This window comes from Coturnix japonica, chromosome 1 (genome assembly GCF_054131305.1).
Source record: "Coturnix japonica strain WE chromosome 1, WE-NBRP24, whole genome shotgun sequence".
NCBI classification, from domain to species: Eukaryota; Metazoa; Chordata; class Aves; order Galliformes; family Phasianidae; genus Coturnix; species Coturnix japonica.
Genome location: NC_140663.1, coordinates 15,351,231 through 15,376,710, shown reverse-complemented (window position 1 = coordinate 15,376,710; position 25,480 = coordinate 15,351,231). Strand labels below are relative to the sequence as shown.

The following is a 25,480-nucleotide window of genomic DNA, read 5'->3' as shown; positions in this document are numbered from 1 at the left end:
GACTCGCTTTTCAAGGTCAAAAATAGTATATATATATAACCCTGAAAGCATATAATACCCACACTGTGAAAAATAAAAAAATAAAAAAATCAGCATTGTGACCAGCAGCTTTTAAGCTACTGTATCACTTGCAACAATTTTGTTTTAACATGTTCTGATCAGATCTGTTGATATTTCAACCCTTCAAGCCCCACTTTTGGCACAAAAAGGACTGTTGTGATTTATCACAGCAAGCAGCTAAACAGCACACACCTTTTTGCTCGCTCCCTCTGCTCCCAGTGGGATGGAGGACTGAATCAAAGAAATAAAAATAGAACTCTGGTGTTGGGGAAAAAAAAAAAAAAAAAGAAAAAAAGAAAAAAAAAAGAAGAAAAAAAACCAACCCAAAACTATTTACTAAGTCAGAAAAGCAAGAGGAAATAACAATAATTATTTTATATACTTGCATATGTATGTTTTATATAAAAAACAAGTGATGAACAAAGCAATTGCTCATCATTTGCTAATGGATGCCCAGCAGGATGAGCCCTGCACTGGCCACTTCCCCTCAGCTTTATGTTTTTTTCACATGATATCACTCCCCTTTAGCAGCTGAAGGCAGCATGTAATATAAAAGGGGACAGAACCTTTAGCAGCATCTGTTGTGATGTGACAAGCAGAAATAGTTTCAAACTAGAGGAGGAGAGATTTAGACTGGATATAAGGAAAAACATATTATAATAAGTGTGGTGAGGCACTGGAACTGATTGCCCAGGGAGATAATGGATGCCCTGTTCCTGGAGACATTCAAAGGCACACTGGACTGGGCTCTGAGCAATCTGATCTAGCTGCAGATGATCCTGTTCATCATACAGGAGTTAGATTAGGTCTTTAAGGGTCCCTTCCAATTCAAATGATTCTATGGTTTTGAATATCCCATTGGAAACTTCAGGTTAGCAGTACTGGTTCTGTTCCCTACCGGCTCTTTGTGCCCTCCCAGTTCCCCTGCTGGCAGGACAGCACAAGAAACATCCTTTTCACTGTAAGCACTGCTTAGCAGCAGCTAGAAGCATCAGTATGTTATCAAATTGTTTTTCTCCTAAAGCCAAAACATGGTATCATACCAGACACTGAAGAAAATCTCAGCTGAAATCAGGACACAAAAACTTACAGCAAAATATAATGCACTGTATGTCCATGGCAAAGTTTTGGCAGCAGAGAGGCTAAAGGTACTCTCTGTGAAGATGAGAGGCAAGGGCTGCCTTGTTTCAGAATCAGTTGTCTCCATCTGGCTTCAACATATCCACTGCAGGGCATGGCTTGGCCCAGAAACCAACATGGCGGTACCTGTATGGAAATGTATTTAAGAGAGGATGAAATATGCTACACAGTTAGTGAAGAAAATATTGTGAGAATCAATTCTGTGAATGCTTAGGTCAGGGAAAACAAAGTGGGAGAAGGTGGTATGGATGCCTGTTGAAGCAGATATCCACACTGCAGCCTGTAGAAGACCCCACACTTGAGCACTGGAGTTGCAGCCTGTGGAAGATCCACATAGAAACACGCTTATTCTGATGTATTGCAGGTCATGATTTAGCAAAGCACAGTGTGAGGAGGAAGGATCAATAGAAGGGACTATCACAGGCCCCCATTCTCCAAGCTTTCAACCTATTCGGGAAGAGAGGTGAGGAGTTCAGAATGAAAGAGTGAAGCTGAGCCTTGGGAAAAAGAGGAGACAAAAGGTGCTCTTTTTATATTTGCATCTTGTTAACCAAACTTATCTTAAATGGAGGAAAAAATAAAAATAAAATAAAAAAATCCCAAGCTGAGCCTGTTTTGCCTGTGATGTGATAAGCCAAGTCCCTATTTCTGTCTTTCATTCTGACTTTTCATTCTCAATTTCTCCCTGTGTCTTGTTGAGGAGGGACAAGTGAGAAAACAGCTGGGTGGATGTCTGGCTTGAACCCACCACACACTCAAAATTCCAGTACTACTATTATGAATATCAAGGGCAGAAATATTTTGGTACACAATGTCAGTACATACACAGAAAGGCATTCTCTCTGTGAAGAGTCTGCAGTCCATATGTTCCTCAGAACAGGATGAATTTAAATCTCATCAGTTTTGTTTATCATATCATAGAAGAGTCCAAAACCAAGTTTGCAAGGTAAGAACAAGCCCCACATATTGCACACCAAACATTGCTCCCTCTTCAATGTAAAATATACTGATTACAGCTACTCTAAATTTGTTCACCTATGTTGCTGTCATAGCTCTGTGAAAGACAGAACTGGTTTTCTTTTATTGTCTCAAAGCTTGCTTCGTGAGGCCTTTCTGATGATAAGACTCTGACTGGCGACTGCTAACTATCTAGGAGGGTGAATGGTGGGTGTTGTTGTGCCACAGTACCTCTGCTTATGATTGCAAAGATAAGCAGAAGCAGGACAAGCAGTCTTCTTCAGGGGTGCTGCTCGAAGGAGCTGACCACTGCAGAAGGCGATAATGCTTGTGTCTGGCAACAGAGCCCCCCTCCCTCCTTGCTGGCTTATCTGTGGGCCAGGAATGTCACAAAAGCTGGTTTTAAACCCTATTACAAAGTGTGTTTACCTGCTTGTTTGGAAGTTCAGTGTTTGCTCGAGATACGTTCCTGAAAATGCTGAGTCAAACTTCAAAGAAGAAGAACCCCCACCGAAATGGGGGATAAAAGGCCCTCGCTAAACTGGGGACTTAGGAGACAAACTCCCAAAGACACCTTTGACGGAGAATTCCCTGAGGGGAAAACTTTGTCGGAAGAACCCCCGGGACCGGCTTGCTGCGGTGCTCCCTGGCTGTCTCCCATCCCCCGCGGTGATCAGACGAGTTCCTGAGATCAACGGATTGTGTACCTCGCAGAACCCACGGTGGTGACTATATCTCTTTTGCTATCTGCAAAGACTCCTTGCTTATATTTCCTACTTTCCCTATCGCCCACCTTCCCTTCCCCATCTCCCTAAAAAAAAACACCGAGGTCTTTAATAAACTGGTTGGATCAACATTTGAACCGTTGCTTCTTAATCTCACGCCGGGTATATACACAAAAGAACCTTGCCTCCCTCCTGTAAATTGGAGCGAGACAAGCTCCCAGCTGTAACTGAAGAATAATCTGTAAAAGCAAGTAAGATAGTACACTCAAATCAGACGTGGTGCCATTTGCAATGTGTATAAAAGTATATATATGCAAGATAGGATATTTAAAATAAGAAAACAAATATTGAAGAAAATATTATACCTTACTCATGCTCCGCTTCTACTTGTTAGTTATCCATTTTTTATTATTTTAACCCAAGAAAACTGTTCTAATCAGGTACTATACATGGAAAAGGATAACATTCTTTTACTTTGTGATATGCACATAATATCTTGTCATATTTTCAGGTGCCAGGGAGGTCCAGTTATCTCATTATGTAACAGTGTTTTGGTGTTCTCAATTGTAGCTCTGAGGTGAACATTTCATTACTTGCACACTTTTAGCTCATATACACTTAGGCACCACTAATGGGATTAGAGAGCTGTGATGATTCATGACAGTGGGTATATTCTCTTGTAGGACTTCTATTAGCATTAAAGGGAGTTACAAACCAGAGGAGCAAAGTCTATTAATACAAATAGCAGCTTCCAAAAACAGCCTTCTAAACAGCAGTTTGGGTATCCTAAAGCTCTCTAGTCATGCAAGTGAAATGACTCTGATGTCAACACTTCAGCAGTGGAGATTCATCCATTCCTCCAAAAGCACTCACAAGAGACACTAAAGAAAGGACTTTTTTTTTTTTTGTTTGTTTGTTTTAGTTAGTCGTAATGTCTTCCATTCTTGAGCCTATTAGCTTGTAACAATAGAAATAATAGGAGCTGAGACAGGTCTAGAAAGTTTAATTCTCTTCTTGTGAGCTTCAAATTTAAAAAGGGAGTTCAAAAAAGCAATGACAAAGGGGTATTAAAATTCATGAATGCCAGTATAATATAATTTTGATCTGCACAGTTTTTCAGGGATTGTTGTCAGTTTCTATTCCACTGTTAGCCATCATTAACAGCAAATATGACAGATACACTAATGAAATCGATTTGGTCATGTTATCAATTTAATTCAAAAATGTAACCCCATTTTATTACCATGTAACTTATAAAGCCTTATAGGCTAATGTCATCTGTCATTGTAAGAGTTTTCTGCTAGAAATATTAATAACTAGATGTAGGCTTATTTTATTTTATTTCACAATTTGAATTAATTAATACAATGGTAAGCATTCTGTTTTAGTTCATGTAGGACTAAAGTACTGGTCAGTGCATTCTAGTAATTTTTCAGTGAAATGTATATGGAAATACACTATTGCCTTTGAACCTCATACATACTATAGATGAGGAACAGGTTACTATAAAATGTACATTCCCTTCAGCCAACTCACTGTCTAACAGATACATTTCTAATGCCCTTAAAACAGATACACCTTGTTGAAAGAAAGTTATTGAGGGTAAAATGAAGTGGTCCTCAGACACGTGTCTCATTATTTATATTAGAAGGCACTGCAATATATTCCTTAATGTAGAATGGAAGAAATTTAGGAGCACTAATCAGCTGATAGATGTAGACACGTCTTTTATGTTTCATTTGGAAAAATATCAACACTGTAGGTGTCACCAGATGGCATCATTGTATTCAGACTTCTGTGAATTTTTTCATTGAGTAAGTCATTGTTTAAATTTAGGAAGACACTCAACTATGAATGTAATGTTAGGCATAATCTTAAGAAGCGGAATGAAAAGGAATATCCATTTTCTTTCTGTTTTGACTCTCATTTCAAACGATTCTTGAGGAAGAGCTGTTTTCAGAGCATCAAAAATCACCACTGGGCCCAAATAACTGTTTTACAAGCTGAACTGTCTTATTTCTGAAGCCAGGACATCTTTACAAGTATATAGAAAGCAAACAAATTTTACTGTGCATATATCCAGACTTATTTCACAGAGTTATCTCCATAAGATAGCAAAAAAGAGCAGTACCAGAATTCTGGAAAAGCATAATTTTCTTTAATATGAGGGCTATTCTGAAGAAATCTCCTTTCTGCCCCCACACCCCTCACTCCCTCCCAGAAGGGCAGCCATCATGCTCTGATTTGAGATTATGCAACCTATTCAAAATCCCCTTAGAGTAGCAAATTCAGGACCTGTTAATAGCCTAGCACGAAAGAGTACAGCTGCAGTCAGGGTCATGAATTGGACTGCTAGCTTGCACTGCACTTCTTGCTGCCAGAAACCAGACAAGAAGCCAAATCAGGATAAGCAACCTTGAAATAGTTACCTTAGAACAGCTTGTGGCCACTGCAGCATAGGTGCTGGCTGTACCTACACTATACTGCAGGCTGCAACCAATCCTAAATCAGCACCAAACTGTTGCTCCCAAAAGGCGAAACAGGAGGTGAATCTGCCATTCACTCTGTTCAGCTGTCAAAGCAGACTAATGTAATCATCGCGAAAATAGAAACTGGCCTTACAGTGGGGCTGTTTACACACATTTCTTTGGGTAATCCAACAAGAAGGGCTTTTAGTTCATAATATTTGCTAGTCCACAAGGAAGGAGATGTTTCTGAAGCAGAGAAAGCTCTAACCTCATGGGTACAATTAAAATAACAGATACCAGAACAGCTCCTCTCCTCCCACTTGCTGTATTTAACTTCTAGCTTTTCAAAAACTTCCTGAGATTCTGAATCACTACTCCTGTTGATTTCTAGGTAGAGTCTCCAGTGCAACATGCACAAGATTTGTCTGTTTGCTCTTCCTGGAAACTTCCTGCAGCCTTCCAGTAAATATACATTCAGCATACTAAATATATCCCGAAATTAAGCTGCTCAGCCATTTCTCATAAGTACTAGTAAGGTCTACTAAGCAATAACATGAGTGTTTCGGAAGGGAGCTACAAGGAAATAGTCAGTGTACTGGCAAATCATCTTGGAAAAGAGAATAAGTATTCACAATGATGATCTAAACAAGGGAAAATTAGACTATTCCTTAGCTACTCAGATTCCATGTCAGCTAAGATCTGCTATGAAGACTTTCTCTACTAGTGTATTAGTCCAATAAAAATTTGCTTTTTCACCCAAATACATGTCTAGTCACACTGAGAAGAAATTTAACTCATCTGGATTTTGGCTCCCTGCAATTGTAGTACATCACAAATGAGTCTTAGCTGTGAATCAAGTTGTTCCCAAACAGATGTTTATGGGGCTATATAATACACTGTAAGTTTCAGAGAATAACTACACACATGCAATGTCCAGGAATGACTAGTTATTTTGCCCCCAAAGGTAGATGCTATTGGCACTAGAAAGACAGGAAACAAGCATTTATGTTTACAATTTTACCTTATTCCTGCAAATGCTAGAAACACTGTCTTTACTGCTACAAATAAGTCATTCTCATGATTTTACAGATTTGGAGAGCTGTTTTTTGGACTTGAAGGTATTGGACTAGGTAATGATATTAACTTACTGAGGACTAAGTAACATTTGACATCACTTCTGTACCAGTGAGTTTCCAGAAGATCTGATAGTCTTGACAGTAGGTTGGAAACAAGTATTTCCCATTTGCATCTGGTGTCTCCAAATAACCTACCTTGCCACCAGAATGCAGAAATGACGGGGATAACTTGGTTCTGCTTCTCTAGAATTATCTGTCTGTATAGAATCTTTTATTGAGGAAGTTATCAATGTATATAGCAACATGAATAACAATCCCAGAACTGTGCTTAGTCTTGATGACAAGGACCTTCCTTTCAGAATTTCAGCACTTTCATATGTATTCCTTCTCTCGCTTTTCCACTACCTGTTAAGACAGCAGACATTACTATATGTATCTTGAATTACATTTTTCTGTTTACAGATCAGCTGAATTAGAGAAACCATGACTTCTAAAGTGTGAATAACTCTTAAGTGCTATACATAACCTCTGTCCTTTGAGGTTTCTCTTGACTGGTTGGATGGTTACTTGATTAATTGTTTAATCTTGAGAGACCTAACCTAAACTTCCACATGTTCACTTCCATCTTCAGGCCCTTAAATACTTTTTCATTTCTTTTTTTTTTTTTTTTTTCCCAGCAACAAGGTTCAGTTGTTCTTAGGCAAAGCTTTCCACACTTGGCACACTTATTCCTGCTGTTCCCTGCTACTTCACACAGTGAGAAGTACCTGGAACATTCAAAGGTGCAGCCTATAGTTTCTGCATTTCTTCTAGAAGAGTAAGTGGACTCAGTTTTAGGGTAATTTAAAATCTGAACATAACAGACAGTAAGGTACCTGGGCTAAATTCATTACAATTATTATTATAGTAAAAGCAATCACTTGAATGCTTGGAATTATAAGTGGTATTGAGTATTTATGTTGCACATTCTCCTATGATTGTAGTAGATTGAGTGAGAATAAGATAACAAGGACCTTGAGTGGCATTACAATTATTTGTGATTGTTCTAATTGTTGTGGATGTCGGTTTCCTCTGCAAAACAAGGTCACTATTATTCACTCAGCTAGAATATCTACTGTTCCAGAGCTCACCGTCATTTGATTTGCTTTGAATGGACTTCATGTTCCATTTCCAGTGTCATACAAGTGTTTACTGTGTTCATTGAAGAACTGCCATTTTTATCAAATGCATACATACTTTTCTTTAAGACTCCACATGCCTTTTTATTGTTTGGTAACAGCATATCAGTTAGGTTAATATGTATTAAAGTTCTATTCTGTGTTGCAGTTCTGCTCTGAAGGCTGCTTAAACACATCAGTGTAGAAGTGTCTATCAGGAGAGACAGAATTGGCACACATTTGTTTTCTTCAGTCTATGTGGACACATTCTGCATATAGAAGAGTAAATGTCATCTCATATAACAGCATAAATATATTTATCCTAATATTTGCATTACTCATTGTGTTGGGAAGGCCATCCTTACTAAGGCTCTGTGAGTTCTGTATAGTGCTTTTGCATTTTATAACAAGTGGCTCAGTTTGCTACAGCAAAGCTTTCAGTAGCATGTTCACTGCTCAGTAAGTCATTTTGGATGACAACTGATGTCAGTATTTCCTGACACTAAAATCTACCTTACATGGCTGACGTGTAGTTTTACCTGTACTAAACTCTCTTATTGACTGTTCAGGAATATATTTATATAGGCTTCTTCTTATGCAATGAAGGAAGGCAGAGGCACTTGCTGATTGTGATTTAGCCCACTGAGGTAGTGGTTAGATTACTTTGATAATCTAAATTGATCTATGCACATGCTTACATTGTTTCTTTGATTACATACTTCTTAGATAGCTCTGAAGATTCAACTACTAAAATTTTTCACAGTTGTTCTGAAAGTTCTGTGCAGTACTTTTGTATTTTCTTTTTCCCTTTTATTACATTTTTGACACGTAGCTGCTTTTTTGTATACATACATAGGATGGTTGTTCCAAAAGTAATGCTTCTTATTTTATTATGTTAGCCCACTACATCAGAGGCTGATGGTGGTGGTATAGCAGTATATGTTGAACCTTCTTCACAATATTCCATTTTTAGAGACCAAAGAGTGGAGCATTTCAGCAATGGGAAAAACAAGCCGTGTATCAGGCAGCCATGCAGATTTTTACATGCCAGACATGAAGGCTCTTGTTCCTCACAGGTGAAAATGCATAGCTAACAATGTTGACTCTATTGAGAAAGATAATTGTGTAGCTGAGAATTTGCTCTATCAAGTAACAAATAGTATTGTTGTGCTCTTTCTACCTACTGGAGATTCCATGGAAATAAATAAGAGATATTACTTTCAGAGTGACCTACATATATTAACGTTCTCTCCTAATTATTATACTTCAGCTGTGCTTTACATGTTTGTTTGATTTTTTTTTAAATATTTTCAGAAAAGTTTGTAAACTGATTAGCTGTACTAATAAGCATTTATTTATTTATTTATTTGCACAGAATCAGTGCACTACATCGGGGTGCTTAGCATCACTTTTACTAGCCTGATGCTGGCAACTTCACACGTAGGAAATTGTGGTCGTGGTCTCTCCAAGCCAGCTATGCAGGATGTCATAAGGCATCTCATGCTTTGTGACTACAGATTCATCATCCTAAAAGTCTTCCAGTGTCCTGCCTGAACTCTGGAAAAACATACCTAACATCAATTTACCACATTAAATCGGTAGTTTGACCTAGGAACTAAGCAGCTTCAAGCCAACATTACTGTCAGTCTCAACAGCAAAACAAAACAATGTTTCCCCTTTTGTACATGCTCTAAAGTTTTACATTACAGAGCCCATAATGAGTTTGCTGGAATGACAAATGATAAATTGAAACACCTGACTTTCAGTTTTCCATCTTTAATAATACTTTATGACCTGTTTTCTCTCATTAGATATCCATAGGTCTTCCAAACCTTCACTAACTTGTTAGTCTAATTTATTGATACTAACAAATCATGTAGCCTCTGTTGATATTTCATTCACATTATGAAAAAGTTCAGGAACTTGTGTTGATTCTGCCATAGAATGGCTCAGCATTAGTCAATGTCTATTTTGACTTACTGCATCTTACTTTCACTTTTCTCATATTTCTTAACTTATTTTTAATTTGTGACAGAATTAGTCTTTACATATTACCCATGGCTCTCAAATTTTTAGTGGGATTTATATCTCAAAATAAGACAAATATATTATCAGTTAAATTATCATACCTGTAGTTAAAGAATTTTTTTTTCTTATTTCCTCATTTCAGTTTTTAGTACTTTCGGCTTTTCTGCACTTATTAAATATTAAGAATTTATCTACTTTGAAATGAAAATTCTTTAATCTTCTTTATCCTTGTTTGCAGCTTCCTTCTTGGCTTTTTTTCTTTAGTCACGCCTCAACTTGATATCAGCTGTAGGATATTGTTTCCTGTCCATTGTTATTTGTCTAAGCCCAGTCTGATACCCACAGACCAAGTGTGCCAGGGTACTAAGACATTAGGAAAAATGTAGACAAAAGTGTCATAATTGCTTAATTGTAATTTTTGTAACTGTGTAAAGTAATATATACATGTATATATATATATATACATGTATATATATATCGTCATATATATATATATATATATATATATATATATATATATATATATGACAAGACTTCTTTTTCTCAAGGGCTTAGAGCACACACCAAGAAACTAGAACTTCAGAAGCAAATTTACTTCAGGGTCGGCTATGCTGTATTTTTCTACCTGCAGAATCTAGCAACATTAAAGTGTTACAGTTAAGACATGACATAAACAAAGAGGAAGCTGAACTGGCTGAACTGGATTGACATTTGTCATTCTCTGTTGATATAATTTCTATTTAAAGAGCACAACAAATTAAGAATAAAAGCATAATAAAACATATATAAAATAAAAACAAGAATAAATTATGTTTGTTTTTGTATTAAGTATATGTACCACAATCTTTAGGCCTTCATAATGATGTTGTACTAAGGGACATAGTTTAGTGGGGAAATGCTGGTGGTAGGTGGATGGTTGGACCTTAGAGACCTTTTCCAACCTTGGTATTTTATAATTCTGTGATTCTATAATAATTTTCACCACAAAGGTAGCATATGACTTTCTTTTGCATTTTCCTCTAGGAGATATCAACCAGTTCTGGCCACAGACATATGTCTGTTGTATCAGGGAAGGGTTGTCAGCAAGACAAATAACAGTAGCTGTAAATCACTTCTACCCTTGCTTGTTTTTTGTTTGTTTGTTTTGTTTTTTTTTTAATTCCGGTGTTGTGCTTTTCCTTGTGCACTAGTTCAATGACTCAAGTAGTCAGTACCGTGATTTGCCTTTTAAACAGACAATTTACTAACTTCTAGTTCAGTTGCTCCTCATAGCCATTCAGTCATTGTGTTGAATTCTTTATTTTCTTCTGGAAACTCTGAATAGTACTCACAGTTGTGATGAATGTCACTTCTCCTAATCCATAAACTGGTAAGCTAAACTCATTTTTAACCTTTGCTATTCCAGAACTACTTCACAATGCAAAAACTAATGGTAGAAACTTTATCATCCACCACAGAGTAAGCCATTCTCACCTGCAGAAAAAAAAATTGTCTCTACTATTATCTTGCATCAGGTGAGGTTCAGGTTGGATTTTAGGAAAAACTTTTTCTCCAAAAGACTGGTCAGACACTGGAACAGGCTGCCCGAGGATGTGGTGGACTCACTGCCCCTCCATGGAGGTGCTCAAGAAATGTGTAAATGTGGTATTATGGTACATAGTAAAGCACACCATAGTGGTGGTAGGAGGACAGTTGGACTAGATGACCTTAGAGATCTTTTCCAACTTTAAAGATTCTATGAATATGCCATACTAGTAAGTGCCTGAGTTAAGTATTTAGGCAACAGCATATGAATATAGTTTCTATGAACAAGTGAATGACTGAGGATACTGCATGCATAAAACCTGAGCTACTGCAAAGAAGAGCTGATTTGGAGAGAGACAAAATAAGATAAAATCATAATCAAGATTTGAGAAAACAATGTGTCACGTTGATTTCTATAGCATGTTAATATCTACTCCATTTGATATCTCGGATTTTAAATATCTAAACAATTAAACATTAAGAGCACTAGTTACATCTGTCCTTTCCTTGGCAAACATCAGCTATAGAGAAGCTTTTTCAAAAACTGCTTACAGGTTTACTGCATTTCAAGAGGTTGTTTTTGTCTATTACATGATTTTCTGTATTCTAGTTCCCTTCAAGCTTGTTTTCAAAAGTTACTTGTAGCCAAGCTGAGTAATTAAGGCTATTAAGACATTCTCTTCTGTGTTTCAAATGCAGCACTGGAAGAGGCACATAACATAGTTTCAGAAATGCTTTTTCTATGGAACTTATTTTTGTAAAATTAGAAGCTCACAATATTCTGAAAACATACTGTTCCTGAGAGACAAACATTTCACCACTGCTCTTAGGCTTGTAATTCATGTCAACAAAGGCAGTCAGTATATTTTGTTTGTAATATTTTGTAGAGGAGGAGGTAATATAAAAACATTGTAAGTGTCCTGATGTGTCTGTTGCACACTGAATAATTTAACTGATCTCTTATAAATAATCCCAGCATTTTTGTCTCTGATATTTTTGTCCAGAGTAGAACATGTAAACAATGTGCATCTTTTGATCAGCATTTGAGGTACTCAGAAAACAGACGTAACCATGCATGTTCAGAACTGATTGGAAGCTATGAATTTAAAGATTATAGATGTCAGTTCTTAGATCCTCTAGTGGGATCTGGTTTCCAGAGAACAAATGACCTTAATCTGATCGAGAACTGAGCACACCAGAACAAATATATCCAGGACATGAGAAGGGAAGGGTGAAATTTCAGTTTCAGTATATGACCCACGTCCTTGATTTCACATTCCATTGCTAGGTCTTACCATGCTCATGTCACGCTCAGGGAACAAAAGTCTCACTTATAAAAGGATTTTCTTTATTTTTCATAATTTAGCTGAACCAACACAAAACTGAGTACTGTAAAGCAACAAAAATGATGTAACATCTTTAATTGTACTGTGTTAACTAAATAAGGCTACTACACTCCCTTTTAAATAAATCAAAACAGAGAGTTGGTAGAGTGAGGGATCTGGCTCTTGAGGTCTACACATACAGTAAATGTATTTACCATCATTTATTGCATGACATTTTAAACCTGACATTGGTCATTTATAGTGCAGTCAGTCCATAACACTTTTCAAGTGGCTGGGCTTTAATTGCTACCTTGACACTGGTCAAAAACCTAAGATTAAATAATAATTTTGTATATATTTATTTTATTTGAAGACAAAGTCATCTATAGTTCATCTTTCCTTTGACTTCTGCATTAAGTAAGCAGGGACCTGTATTAGAACAGGCCTTCACAAAAGTTCTTTGATCAACTTTTCATTTTTGAACCTTTCATCTATGGTCACTTGAACAATCTCTATATATTTTTTCTTTAGTAGCATAGAACTAGCATAACATTAAAAGTTAATTGGAGTATTAGGTAGTATACTTGAAACCATAATACATTTGCCAGGAAGAAATGAAGCTCCCTTCTTGATTGTATCATACCAGTAAGTACCAAACTTACATGAAGAAAGGTATAGTAAAAGGGAATAAGTTTTTGTTGTCGTTGTTTCTGTTTTATCACATTTTTCCCATCTTCTTTACTGTCTTGGCTAAATTTTTACTAACCAATAATACTGAAACAATCGGCTTTCTAATAATGAGGTAAACACTGAAAGGAACAGGCTGCAAACAGACCCTTTGACTGTATTACATAAAAGTACGGGGAAAGAAAGAGGAAAACAGAGAGAGAGAAAAAGAGAGGGAGAGAAAAAGAAAGAAAAAACAAACTTTCTATGAAGAGCAATGAGTAGAATATTTTACACTCTATCAGTACATAAAGACAAAAAATAAAAATAAAAATAAAAAATGCCTTCCAACAGTGCAATGGTTGAATGCATTTATGTAATATAAACAACATTGTTCTTTGCTTTTTCTACACAGTCCTCTCTGGTCATGCTTTACATCCAGAATGTCCCAATGGAAGAAAGCAAACGACACCAGTCACTTCAGAGACAACTGAAGTAATAAAACACAACTTAACTCTGAACCACTTGTCATGACTGTCAGAGTCATCACGTTAATTGTTAAATAGGATTTTCTACAAATATACAACATATAAAAACTGTTAAATATATAACTTTAGGTTTTTCAAAATACATTTAATGATCTCTTTCAAACAAGTGTTACTTTTGTTTTCTCTTTAATTTGCTTTCTGGTGCTAAATGGTGTATCAGATGAGACATAGGCCACAGATGACCAAACATGCTCTTTGCAAATACTGTATTATCCAACTTTAACTATCAAAAAATGGAACTGTAGAAGAGGCATGTTTAACTGGTTAAAACTGAAAATGATTTTAGTACGAGAAAGTCAGTCTAAGTACAGAGGAATAAAGGTGCCTTGTAGACAGTTTATGTTCTTTTTGTCCCAAGTTTTTCAAACATAGGTCATTTCCTTTCAGTGCTCCATTATGTTCTCTCGAATGTGTCATTTCAAGAGCTGGTCTCTGGATTAGTTTTTTACTGCAGCTTTCCATAAAGACTTCTGCTGGACAACATCTCAGCTTTGTGAAAGCTGGAATAATGTCTTTGTGGAGACCCCCTACAGTTTAACAACATAACTGTGTTAACAGTAAGATTGTGTCCACTTTAAAATAGATTTTGCTCTTTGGTCTATTGTATATATTGAAAGTATAAGAAAATAAAAGCAATTCAGACAGTTTAGGGCACAAGAAGAGTTTCTCTTTTGCACCTCAGTGTCCTCCCATAGGCAAAACAGTCTTCTCTAAGGCTGATTGGGATGATACTCTTCATTGTAGCAGACTCTTCAGATTAAAACATGTAGGTAACAGCAAGTCCAGCAGTGGTGGGTAACGCAGATGAAACATTAACCATGAACTTTTTTGTATTGCTAATGCCCAAGCATATCTCTTTTTTCTATATTCCTTAGTCCAGCGATCCTTAGTATGGTAGAACAAACTATAGCTCATAATGTAGAGAAATTATGCTGTCTTTCATGAGATACAGATAAACAGACAGTTGAGTTGATGACATATAATGGATGATGGTCCACAGCAGTGAAACTTGACTAAGTTAAGTAGCTCACACAGAGCCTAAACCACTCCTACGAGGATTCTGTGTTGCTGCATTTGTCAGGAGACCTGTAAATCAATAAGAACAAATGAGTCAATGTCTTCATTTAAAATTCTGATTATCTTTGCTGTCCATTATTTTAAAACGTTCTGTTCTAAGTTCCTTTAAGGAGACAGTTAATTAATTAGAAGATATTTATTTTTCACAGTAAACATTTTCCCTGAGAAACAGCATATAATAAAACTTTGTTTACATTTATTATAAAAATACCACTTTTGTAATTATTTTATAGTTATTTCTAATAAATTTATGAATATAAATAATAATTTACAACAAATTTAATGCCTTGTACTCCACAAGCTCCATGCACTTTCTTTCTCATCAAAATAATACAAAGAATGTACTTTTACCTGCACTAAATTACATGCAACAATATCTAATACACATGGATACTAAGATTACTATTATTTCACACGTAGAATATGATGGAAAATGAGCATGACATTAATTTATTAACAGTTCAAGTATACTTATACTTGAGGCTTTTTTGCCTTCAAGTTTTCACTGAGCACTAGAGTGCGCCTGTAGTTCTGTACTCTAATTTAATCAATACTGCCCTCTAGTGATGCTCTTAAAAGTGCATATCAAATTAATATTAAAAGCCGATATAATCTGAAAATTGTTTTAGTTACACAGCAGACCAAAAAAAAAAAAAAATAAAAAAATGAGAGAGAGAGAGAGAGAAAGGAATACATAAAAAGGAAGGAGAAAATTGGTAGAGAATTGCCAGTTTAAAAGAAAACTGGAAAGGAAGATGTTGAAAAAGAAAGAGGGATAGGTTCAAAAGATAAACAAGATAAACCAAAGCTTCCACTATAGGGAAAATAAAATTACTGGAAGACAACACAAACATAGATGAGAAAGTAATGATTGATTTGTATAACAAGATGCCAGCTAGTAATGCTCACCCAAAGTAACAGTTCGGAAATGATTTCAAAATTACGCAGACATTGTACGTCACAAAACATTCTGAGTTGTATTAAGCAATGACTGTTACAAAATGCAGTTTGAATGTTCAAACACTATCTTCTGCTTCAGCATCGTTCTCTCACCAAATAGGTAGGATTGTCTTTACTGATGGAAATTCCATGCATTACACCAGAAAATACTGAACAGTGAATGTGAACAAGTAAAACAAATACGAAAAACCAATTCACTTAGTTCAAGCTGTTACACTGTATTTAGTTTTTAACCTTGTTCTCAGATAAAAGAAATACCTGCCTCCAATTTACTGAAAGCTTGAACCATAAGGATCTCTCTATGTATGTATCTACAGAGATAGATAGGTAGACAGATAAATAAATTAATATTTTCCTTATAAGGCATAAAGTTTATGTCATAGCTTTCTGCTTTATCCTCTCACCTTTTCCAGGAAAAATCACCCCAGAAATCTTGCACACAGCCTTTCGTTTTCGGACTAGTGATCAGATCTCCAAACCACATGGCCTCAGACAGGCTGAAGGCAAAAAACCTGGATGATTATTGTGGTATATTCCCCTTTTAAAATACACAATCAGCACGATAAATAATTTTAATGTTTTCTTTTAAAGTTTTGTTCTTTTTCCCCATTATGCTGTTCCGTGGGGTTTTCACAGTACCCCCAGTTTTTCTTCATATTAGAAAAGAACACATCTTTTAAGGTAGTTTTACCTTTTAAACAGCAAGACAGAAAGCAAAAGATTTATTGTTTATTAGGTCTGAAAGTAAACTACTATTGTGTTAAGAACTAGGCTGACTTAGCCCCATCATTTCTGAATAAGGTTGGAATGGCCCAAAGCTAAAAGCAACAGCGTGAACTGCTGATGGACTGTGTTCAGTGTTTCCATAGTGTCCCATGATAGAGAGAATTCACCTTCATTCAACCATATTTATTTGCAGTTACCTGCTGCTCTGTCATCTCACGGACAAAGCAGCTTCCTACCACTCTTGCTATCCCTACCCTCACTTTGCACTTCCTTGCTGTGAGAATATGGTATCAACACCTTAAAAGAAAGAGGAGAAAGAATTTTGTATTTAAAAAACTCCGAGGCAGGGCAGGGAGCAGAACTGAAATAAAATGGCTACAAGAAGAGTAACAGATTAGAGAACAGGAAGTGAATTTACAACTTTGGACGTTGATGAGAAGGGATGGAAAAAAAGGGGGAAAGAGAAAGGCATAAGTTAGCAAGGGAAGTTTAAACATCATTTATTAATGAAAGCATGATAAAGAAGAAAGATAGGTAATAGGAGCAGCAGATGAAAGGAAGAGAGTAGGTATAAGAGAGCATTAGGAGACCGCAGAAGAGGGGTGGAATGCACAATTACCCTCCCATCTCCTGTTTTTGTTTTTTTTTTTTCCCTTTCATTTCTCATGGCAAATGTGTTAACCACTCCCCTGAAATACAGACAGCTCAGGTAAAGACCGAAAAGAGATACCCAAAATGACTGTAAAAAGGAGTTATTTGCTATTTACACTAACAATTCAAATCACAAGAAGTACCACATTTCTGAAATGTAGTTCTAGAGAAAAACTGCTATCTCTATGACTATTTGTTAGTAATTTCTACAGTATTAACTGGACCAACACAGATTGCAATACAAATTATAAATCCAATAACAATATACACAGAAATGTTTGAAAGCTTTGGCAGGATTTGTCAATGTAGTTTCTTTTTCGCTCTCTCTCTCTTTTTAAATTTTTTTTTGGCTTTTACTTAGGGAACTTGAAGCAACAGTAAATTAAAGAGAGCGTCGGTAACAATTACCTAGTGAAAAGTTTTGGTTTTGTCCATCTCTACTAAATGAATCATGTTAGTTTCAGGCATCTTTGCACAATTTTCCTTCTTGCTGACTTCAGTGAAATTGGAAATTCTCCAGAAGTGCTTCAGACAGTAGGTTCTGCTTCTTTTTGAAGGAGACAGAGGTTCTGATGCCACCCACTGCACTGCAGTGGGGGAGAACCTTCCTTTGTGTCACTTTCTCTGAACAATGTTTTTTCATTCATTTTGTTGTTGTTGTTGTTGTTGTTGTTGTTTTCCTGATTTGTTGCTGAGATCACCTTTGCTTCATGGTTCACTGGACAAACTGGCACTCAACACATATGAACCAAGAAGTTGATTGCTAACACAGCTCATCTCACATTCAACACTCAAAACCCACCATCTGTTTTTCTCAATAGAAATCATTTTTCTATCTCAGCTGATAACTGTAAGGGAAAATGGGAAAGTTTCCCCTCTCATGTATTTCATTATCTCCCTTCCATATACCCAAGCAAGAGTTCAAAACTTCTTGCAGAAAAGCTACTGCAGTGCTTTCTCTTAGCACAAGGCTGAAGAGATGTACAGTGGCTTCCAGGCACTGATCCATCAAGGCACTGCAGTAAATGGCAAATGATGAGTGACTAAATGTGTTTGTCAAGGGTATTTCACCATCATGGTAAGATTCCCAGATGTGAACAGTAAATTCTGAAATACCACACAGCTCCAACAATGTTATGCCATTTTTGGCATAACATTAGAAAACTGTCAACAGAATGGGTAACTTGATATAACAGACAAAACAGAATAAAACAGTTACATGCAAACATTCAAATACTGTTCTTTTCCTTTGGTAATACTTTCATAAGCTTTTCAGGATGAACTGCTGCTCTACCACCTGCCCCAGTACATTTATTTAATATCTCTCAACAACTTATGGAAGTGATGTACTGTTGCACTTTGTTTTTTTTCTTATATGTATTTGTGTTTTGTAACTGTTCACTGCTGTACATGTTATACCAAAACTAATTTATTTTAAAAGGAAGTCTGAAGTGATATGAAGTTAATTTCATTTAATGCCACATAAAAACTCTTTGTCTGATCCAAAGGATTAAAGGATCAAAGTACCCAAATGGTACTTTTCCATAACAGTAAGTGGAAATCTTCTATTGGGTTCAGGATTATTCCAAAACATATGATACTGGCATTTAAAAACAGCTGACTTCAGAACGGAAGCAAATTAAAAGTTATCTTAAAACGATTAGTCCAGAAATGCATCCAATATTTTAGTTGTAAGTTGAAAACATCTTTGAGAACTCTTGAGCTTGTTGGGCTTCAAGATGTTGAACAGGCATCTAATACCAGAGATTAAAATGCTACTGCACATTGATTGTGTGACAAAAGCCCAAGCTCCATTGTGATTCACAGGAGGGAAAGTGTGCCTAGGAGGAAAAGTCATTTATATCACACTAATAGAGAATCCAAAGTATAAGAGAAAATGAATTTCTTATGAACATATATATATTATTACTGTTCTGGGAGGGCTTGAATGTGTTCTGAGAATGTTTGTCTTATTAGAACAATTATAACAGTCCACCTGATTTGTCTTGCTCCAGAGGGTGTATAACAGGGGATAGTCTATCTCTATCTGTGCCCTAGTGACACAGGAAATAGAAGAGCTTAGTATTTGATACCTATGGTCAAGGACAGAGGAAACACATTATGCAAGTCCGCTTAAGAATATGGGGATATATGGTATACTGTTGACTTACATAGGCTTTCCACTGGGGGGGAAACAACAAAAAAGACAGCAACAAAAACAAACAAGCAAAACAAACAAACAAACAAACAAAAACCTATGTCTTTTTATAGTATAGCATCTGGATCAAATTTTGAATTAAAGTATTTGCATTTCTGATCACAAACCAGAAAACAGCGAGGCTTACTGTAGCTGTCAAATACTTTCAGTCAGAACTGAATTTCAAGAATGTGTGACCTGACCTTTTGCTTTAAATGGAATTCATATAAATACCAACAATTCATTGTCAAGCCTGGTAAAGCTCTAGTAGATTCATCTGATTTCCACTCTGTATTTTTAGAATAAAAATGAAAGTCAGAGTGAATCAAAGTTGTTATTTTTGGTACAGTAGCCAAGTGCTATGACATGACGGTTGAAGTTACCTTTGCAGACTGGGATGACAACTCTGAACAATCTAACATGTTTCCAGCACTGATTTCTGGAAATTCTCTGGATGCCTACAATGTAATTGATCATTTTAGACATTTTAGTGCTGTCTAACAGTTGAACTACCTGTCTGAACTGTGTATTTTACTCTTTCAACTAGAGTGGTAAAAATGCCTCTGTGAGTCTTAAGATGCTGTTAGAGCCCCCACTAGTGTAAATGGTCATGTGATTTTGTTTTGTTTTGGTATGGTTTGATTTTTGCTTGTATTTTCATATGATTTTTTTTAAAAAAATAAATACAAAAAACATTCACAAAGATGGATGTAGGCTTGGTCAGTCTGTCTCACTAATCTGCTTGTGGTAGAAAACAGTTCCAAACATTTTACCCACTGACTACAAGTCCAATAAACAGTCTTTCCCCTCTGCTTCTGCAGCTATCTGTTCTAGGTCCCTGAATAACTAACCATGTATAATGCAGAAATAGATATATAGAATCATTAAAATGCCCAAGGAAACCTTATCCAGCTTTGCAAGATACCACATGCTTCACAGATATAAAAATGTAAATTTCTGTCAATGATCCTAGCAGTAGAAATGACCTGTTGAATTTGTTGAGAATTCCCATAGCCCCTCTAAAAAGATTATTCAAATTTTCTCCTATCCTCCTGCTTTTTCCATGCAGTTCATACATTCAAACTGAAAGATTTAGCCTTCAGGAAAAGACAAGTTAATCTAACTTTAAAGAGACTGTGATTATTAGAAATAAGGGAAAGATGCATGGAGCTACTTTACTTAGTAATATTTCATTCTTCGACACCGAACTAGCCATGAAAAGGACATCTTCAAGAGCTGAAACTGTAATATCCACAGAACTAAGCTTAAGATTCATCAAATCTAGTGTCTACTTGTGGATGTATGTTTATAAAAAGCAGAGTAGCGCATCACAGTGTATTCATGCTGTGTAATTAAATTCCAACAAAGTAGCATTCATGGATTACAGAGAACAAAATGCAACTATTATCTTTTAGGAGAACATGCGTTTTCTTTATGACCCATTATTTGTTGATGGCTTGGTTGTTGCTGTTGTTTCCCCTTTCTACTATTCAAATCAGATGCAGGAAGGAGTATTTATTATTTGCAAATAAGATTTTATTTTTTATTTCCCGGTAACAATTTTTTAGTATTAATATTTTGTTCAGAACTACTACCAAAATGTGTGACTTCCTTAAATATCACTCCCAGACCTATATTCTCAGCTTCTTCTGACCATCTATCAGGACTATCATCTTGATTTTTTATTTCTTCTTCTGTTAAAAAACAAACAAACAAACAAACAAAACCACCTGTTTTGTTTGTTTTTTTGTTTTTGTTTGTTTGTTTTTCATACATTATATTCTTTGAACTTATTAGATCTTGCAATGTGCTAGGTGATATCATATATCCTTCCTCCTGCTGAATTACCTCTAACCAATACTAGTGAAGGCCCTGGGACTCTCCTTCTGATCAGGTAATCCTTACAATGAATGAAATGCTAGAACTGAAATACATTTGGCTTTGGATCATGTAGATCACCTGTGTTTAAGAGCCCAAGCCTATTCACATATTATAGTGAAAGCTTGCTTTACAGCATCTAAACACAGACCAAGGAAAAGCAATGAAACTAGCAAAAGGACCATAGCAGGAATATCTACACCGGGTATATTCAAAGACGTTGAATGCAAGGGGTGGAGTGTAGAAGATCTTTGTCTTTACAAGCATTTAGGTCTACTACAGAGAACAGAACAGGGCAGGTCATATTCTGTCACCTATGAAGTCCAAAGCCAGCTTTATGAAACAATATGGGTAAAGAGGATCACACATCTTGTAAGGAGTAACAATACAAAATAGTTTATTTTCATTGTCTTCTGAACTAAGGAACTACACTCTTAAAATATCCCTAACTTAAGGCTTTGAGCAATAACCCAATTATATCTGAAGTCTTCTTACTTTTTAAAATGGTGCAACCTCTATGAATCATATGAAGCTGAGTAGCAGAGAAAACTAAAATTTGTAACTGGCATGGAGTTGTAAGCTTGAAAAATGACTTCTCTGGCTCCCTTTGACTCTGCAAATAAAAGCAACTGCAATATTAACTTGAGTGAGAGTATATAAGAATAGCCAGGGGCCTTACTGAGGATAGTGAAATAATAACATGGATATTCCATTCCTGAGGATTTTCTCCATGCTGGAAGACAGATTCAGACTAAATCACCAATGTATCTAGGAATTAATTACAATGCAGTAAATTTAATGGGTATTAAATTCTGAATATTCATACCTATGTATGCCTATATTGAGAGTGTACAGCTTATTAACATATCTTAACAGAGACATAAACTTAATTACATTTAACTTTCTTGTGACAAAATGCCTTTACTATTTCCGTGTGCTAATAAAAATCTATTGAAATAATGATCTTCCACAAAATAAAACTTTTATTACAACAACAGAACTATAATCTTTCTTTCATGGATAGGGTGATGTGAGTTTTAAATAAAATTGGGACAGTGATTTCCTGAGACTGATTGTAAAAATAGTTAAATTTCAATGAATTATATACATCAAAAAAGCAATATGCTTTTAGATGAAATATTGGATATTTCATCCATTAAACAAGAATTCTTACTTACAAAGCATGAGCAAGTAGAAATTTCAACTGTTAGTGGAGAAGCCGAATAGTCAGCATTCACCAGTGGAATGCTGTGTCTGCTTTATGTATTCTGACAATTTATTGCTTAAGAAAGCATTCATGTTTCACATAATTCCAAAAAACAATGCAGCAAAGTAGATGACTTTTAACAAGCAATACTTACAAATACATCTTGTATGGGAAAGAAATCCCAGTATTTAAAGTTGCTCTGCTTTGCTGTCATAAGTAGGTGAAATTAGGAAGTGGAAAACTGTGGGCACTGAGTGGAGGGATATGTGTATATAGGTGGGGTAAAGAATGTGGGAGAAATTTCAATTTTTGTATAGCTTTGTTTTAAAACAAAACAATACGCATTGCATTATTGAACATATATATATATATATATATATATATATATATAATTTTTATTTATTTATTTATTTCTTCTGTAGGATTAACATTTAGTTATGGCAAAGACAGGAAAACTGGCAGAGTTTTCAACAAAGTTCAAATGCATGTGGACACTGAACTAGAATAAAGCCCACCACTGTTCTTAGTCCTTATGATCACTGCAAAGAAGGGCACATTTTCTGAAGGTAAATGTTTCCAAAAACAGATTTGTTGTAAGACAATCTTCTTATATACATATGCAAAACAACACAAGCATGTATTCTGATTCTACACTCAGTTCAAAAACAAAAATTCCCCAGACTGTTAAATGTGGTTAACAGATTTACAAGATTTAGCTTCGGACTGTAAAGAGACATTGTAAAAGATGAAAAAACCTTTTCCTGGCACAGCCCCATTTCACAGAAACACAGAAGTTCTTTATCAGAAGTATATTCCTTAAAAAGTTTATATTCATGTCTTTTATCAGATTAGAAGCAAGTTTCTGCAGAAATTTCTTTGCTCTGACACGAACATGAAGAAAAGACAGTGGAAAATATAGTAATGAACCAAATCTTCTCTTCAAGATTTTTTTGAGGGTGGCTGTTTTTCAACAAAAGGAGGACAGGATTTAATTTAATTTAATTTAATTTTGCATAAAGCATTGTATGTTAATCCTCTATTAAACAACAACTTTAATTCAACCCAAACTATCCTACATTTCTTTGACTCTATGATTTTATTAATATACCCCATACTGTAGAATTTCAAGTCCCCCAGTATTACCTTTCAGAAAATGCTCTGTGTGTGTGTGTGTGTGTGTGTATGATATAGTCTCATAATGACATCTAAAATATCTTTTTGTACATTTATGCTCAACCTCCAGTTTTCAATTTTGCATTACTTTAAGAAAGCTTGCAAGAAGGATGAGGTGCAGAATTTATGGATCAGTATCCCAGTATCCAGTATCCCAGTCTAGCCAATTAAAATATTTTTAACTCTTTAGTGACAAGCAAACACCTGAATGCTTTACAGTGTTATATTATGATTTACAATTCAAAAATATTTAAACAAAGACTAGAGATGTATGCAGTACAGTAGTTCAAATGCAAAGCAGCGTGTCACCTTCTAGGCAGACAGATCTGTACAGTGTACAGTATATTGGATCTGAATTATTTGGCAAAATCACTATTACCCTCCCTTCCCTGTTTCTATGATATTTTGGCAAGCAGTGCTGTGGTGATCAGATTTCTGCAGCAGACTGAAAACAAACAACAAAAGAGGAAAAATAAACTGTGGCAAATGTCAAAGAATTTGCTGTTATTTACAATGAATTTCATATACACAAAAGACAGAACTATACAGCAGTGGCCACAATACAACTTTTGAAGCTCAGGAGAAGAAACAAATTTGATCTTTTCTTGACAAACAAGGGACAATATTGTCATCTTACCAAGTTTCACTTGCCACTAATAGTAGTGGGGAGAATCCCCTACCTCATAGTAACCTCTTTTAATCGGATTTTAGTGATTCCTAATCCAGTGTCTCTTTCACTACAACCCTTCAGGTCTCCACTATTACATTCTTTTTGAGTTACATTCAGAGATTATGAGATCTAAATGTGTATATATGTGTGTGATGATTAAGTTTTATCTCAGGAAGGGTCAACAAAATCTACAGTTCAGTTCTGTCTAAACACAGACACCTGGAGCCTTTGAGAAAACTTCAGACACCTTCCTTGATCTCCAAATACTGCTTCAAAAGTCTTTGTATCCTACATGCATGTTCCTGAAGGTATATTAGAATCATGGAATTTGTTGGATGCCCTGGATACACAAGGTCAGGGAAATAAATTCTGCTCTTACTCTTTTATCAAATTGTAGATATACCAGACAGCTCCTCTTTGCGACACTGTTGGCCTCATTTTGGCCATGAATTACCCACTGGAACCATGTGTAAGTTCACATGCATTGCTGCCCAAGCCTTATAGAATCATAGAATTACCCAGGTTGGAAAAGACCTCAAAGATCATCAAGCCCAACTTCACCTTAACCATAGAACCCTAACTCTAACAACCCTCAGCTAAATCATATCTCAGAGCACCACATCCAAATGACTCTTAAACACATCCAGGGACAGTGAAACAACCACCTCCCTGGGGAGCCTATTCCAGTGTTTAACTACCCTTTCTGTAAAGAAGTGTTTCCTAACATCCAACTTAAACTTACCTTTGTGGAACTTGAGGCCATTTCCACTCGTCCTGTCACCTGTCACTAGTCCAAAGAGACTTACCCCACTCTCACTGTAAGCACCTTTCAGATACTGAAAGAGAGCAATAAGGTCTCTCCTCAGCCTCCTTTTCCCCAAACTAAACAGCCCCAGCTCCCTCAGCCTCTTCTCATAGGGCTGATTTTCCAAGCCCTCTTCAAGCCTCATTGCCCTTCTCTGGACCTGCTCCAGTACCTCCAAGTCCTTTTTGTACTGAGGTGCTCAAAACTGAACACAGTACTAGAGGTGAGGCCTCACCAATGCCAAGTACAGGGGCAGGATGACTTCCCTAGTCCTTCTCACCACACCATTCTTGATACAAGCCAGGATGCCATTGGCCTTCTTAGCCATGTGGGCACACTGCTGGCTTATATTCAGCTGGCTGTCCATCAGCACACCAAAGTCCCTTTCCATCAGGCAGCTTTCCAGCCACACTTCCCCAAGCCTGTAGGGTTGCCTGGGGTTGTTGTGACCAAAATGCAGGA

At 36.2% G+C, this 25,480-nt stretch overlaps 1 protein-coding gene across 16 annotated transcripts in view; it reads right to left on the bottom strand.

Moving 5' to 3' along the window:
* TAFA5 (TAFA chemokine like family member 5) overlaps positions 1-25,480 on the bottom strand; it is a 487,828-nt gene that overhangs the window by 64,182 nt on the left and 398,166 nt on the right. For 6 of the 16 annotated variants that reach the window (XR_004306157.2, XR_014934311.1, XM_032442559.2 and 3 more), the window contains one exon: positions 12,463-14,760. The exons of 4 other annotated variants lie outside the window; for them this stretch is intronic. Coding sequence is in view for 5 of the 12 variants with exons in the window: in XM_032442559.2 (XP_032298450.1) it covers positions 14,752-14,760 (9 nt within the window). In the remaining 7 variants the exon portion in view is untranslated. Of the gene's footprint in view, positions 1-1,150; positions 1,327-12,462; positions 14,761-16,115; positions 16,209-25,480 lie in introns of those variants that run through there. 6 more of the 16 variants (XR_004306155.2, XR_004306158.2, XR_014934265.1 and 3 more) reach the window with 2 other exon arrangements.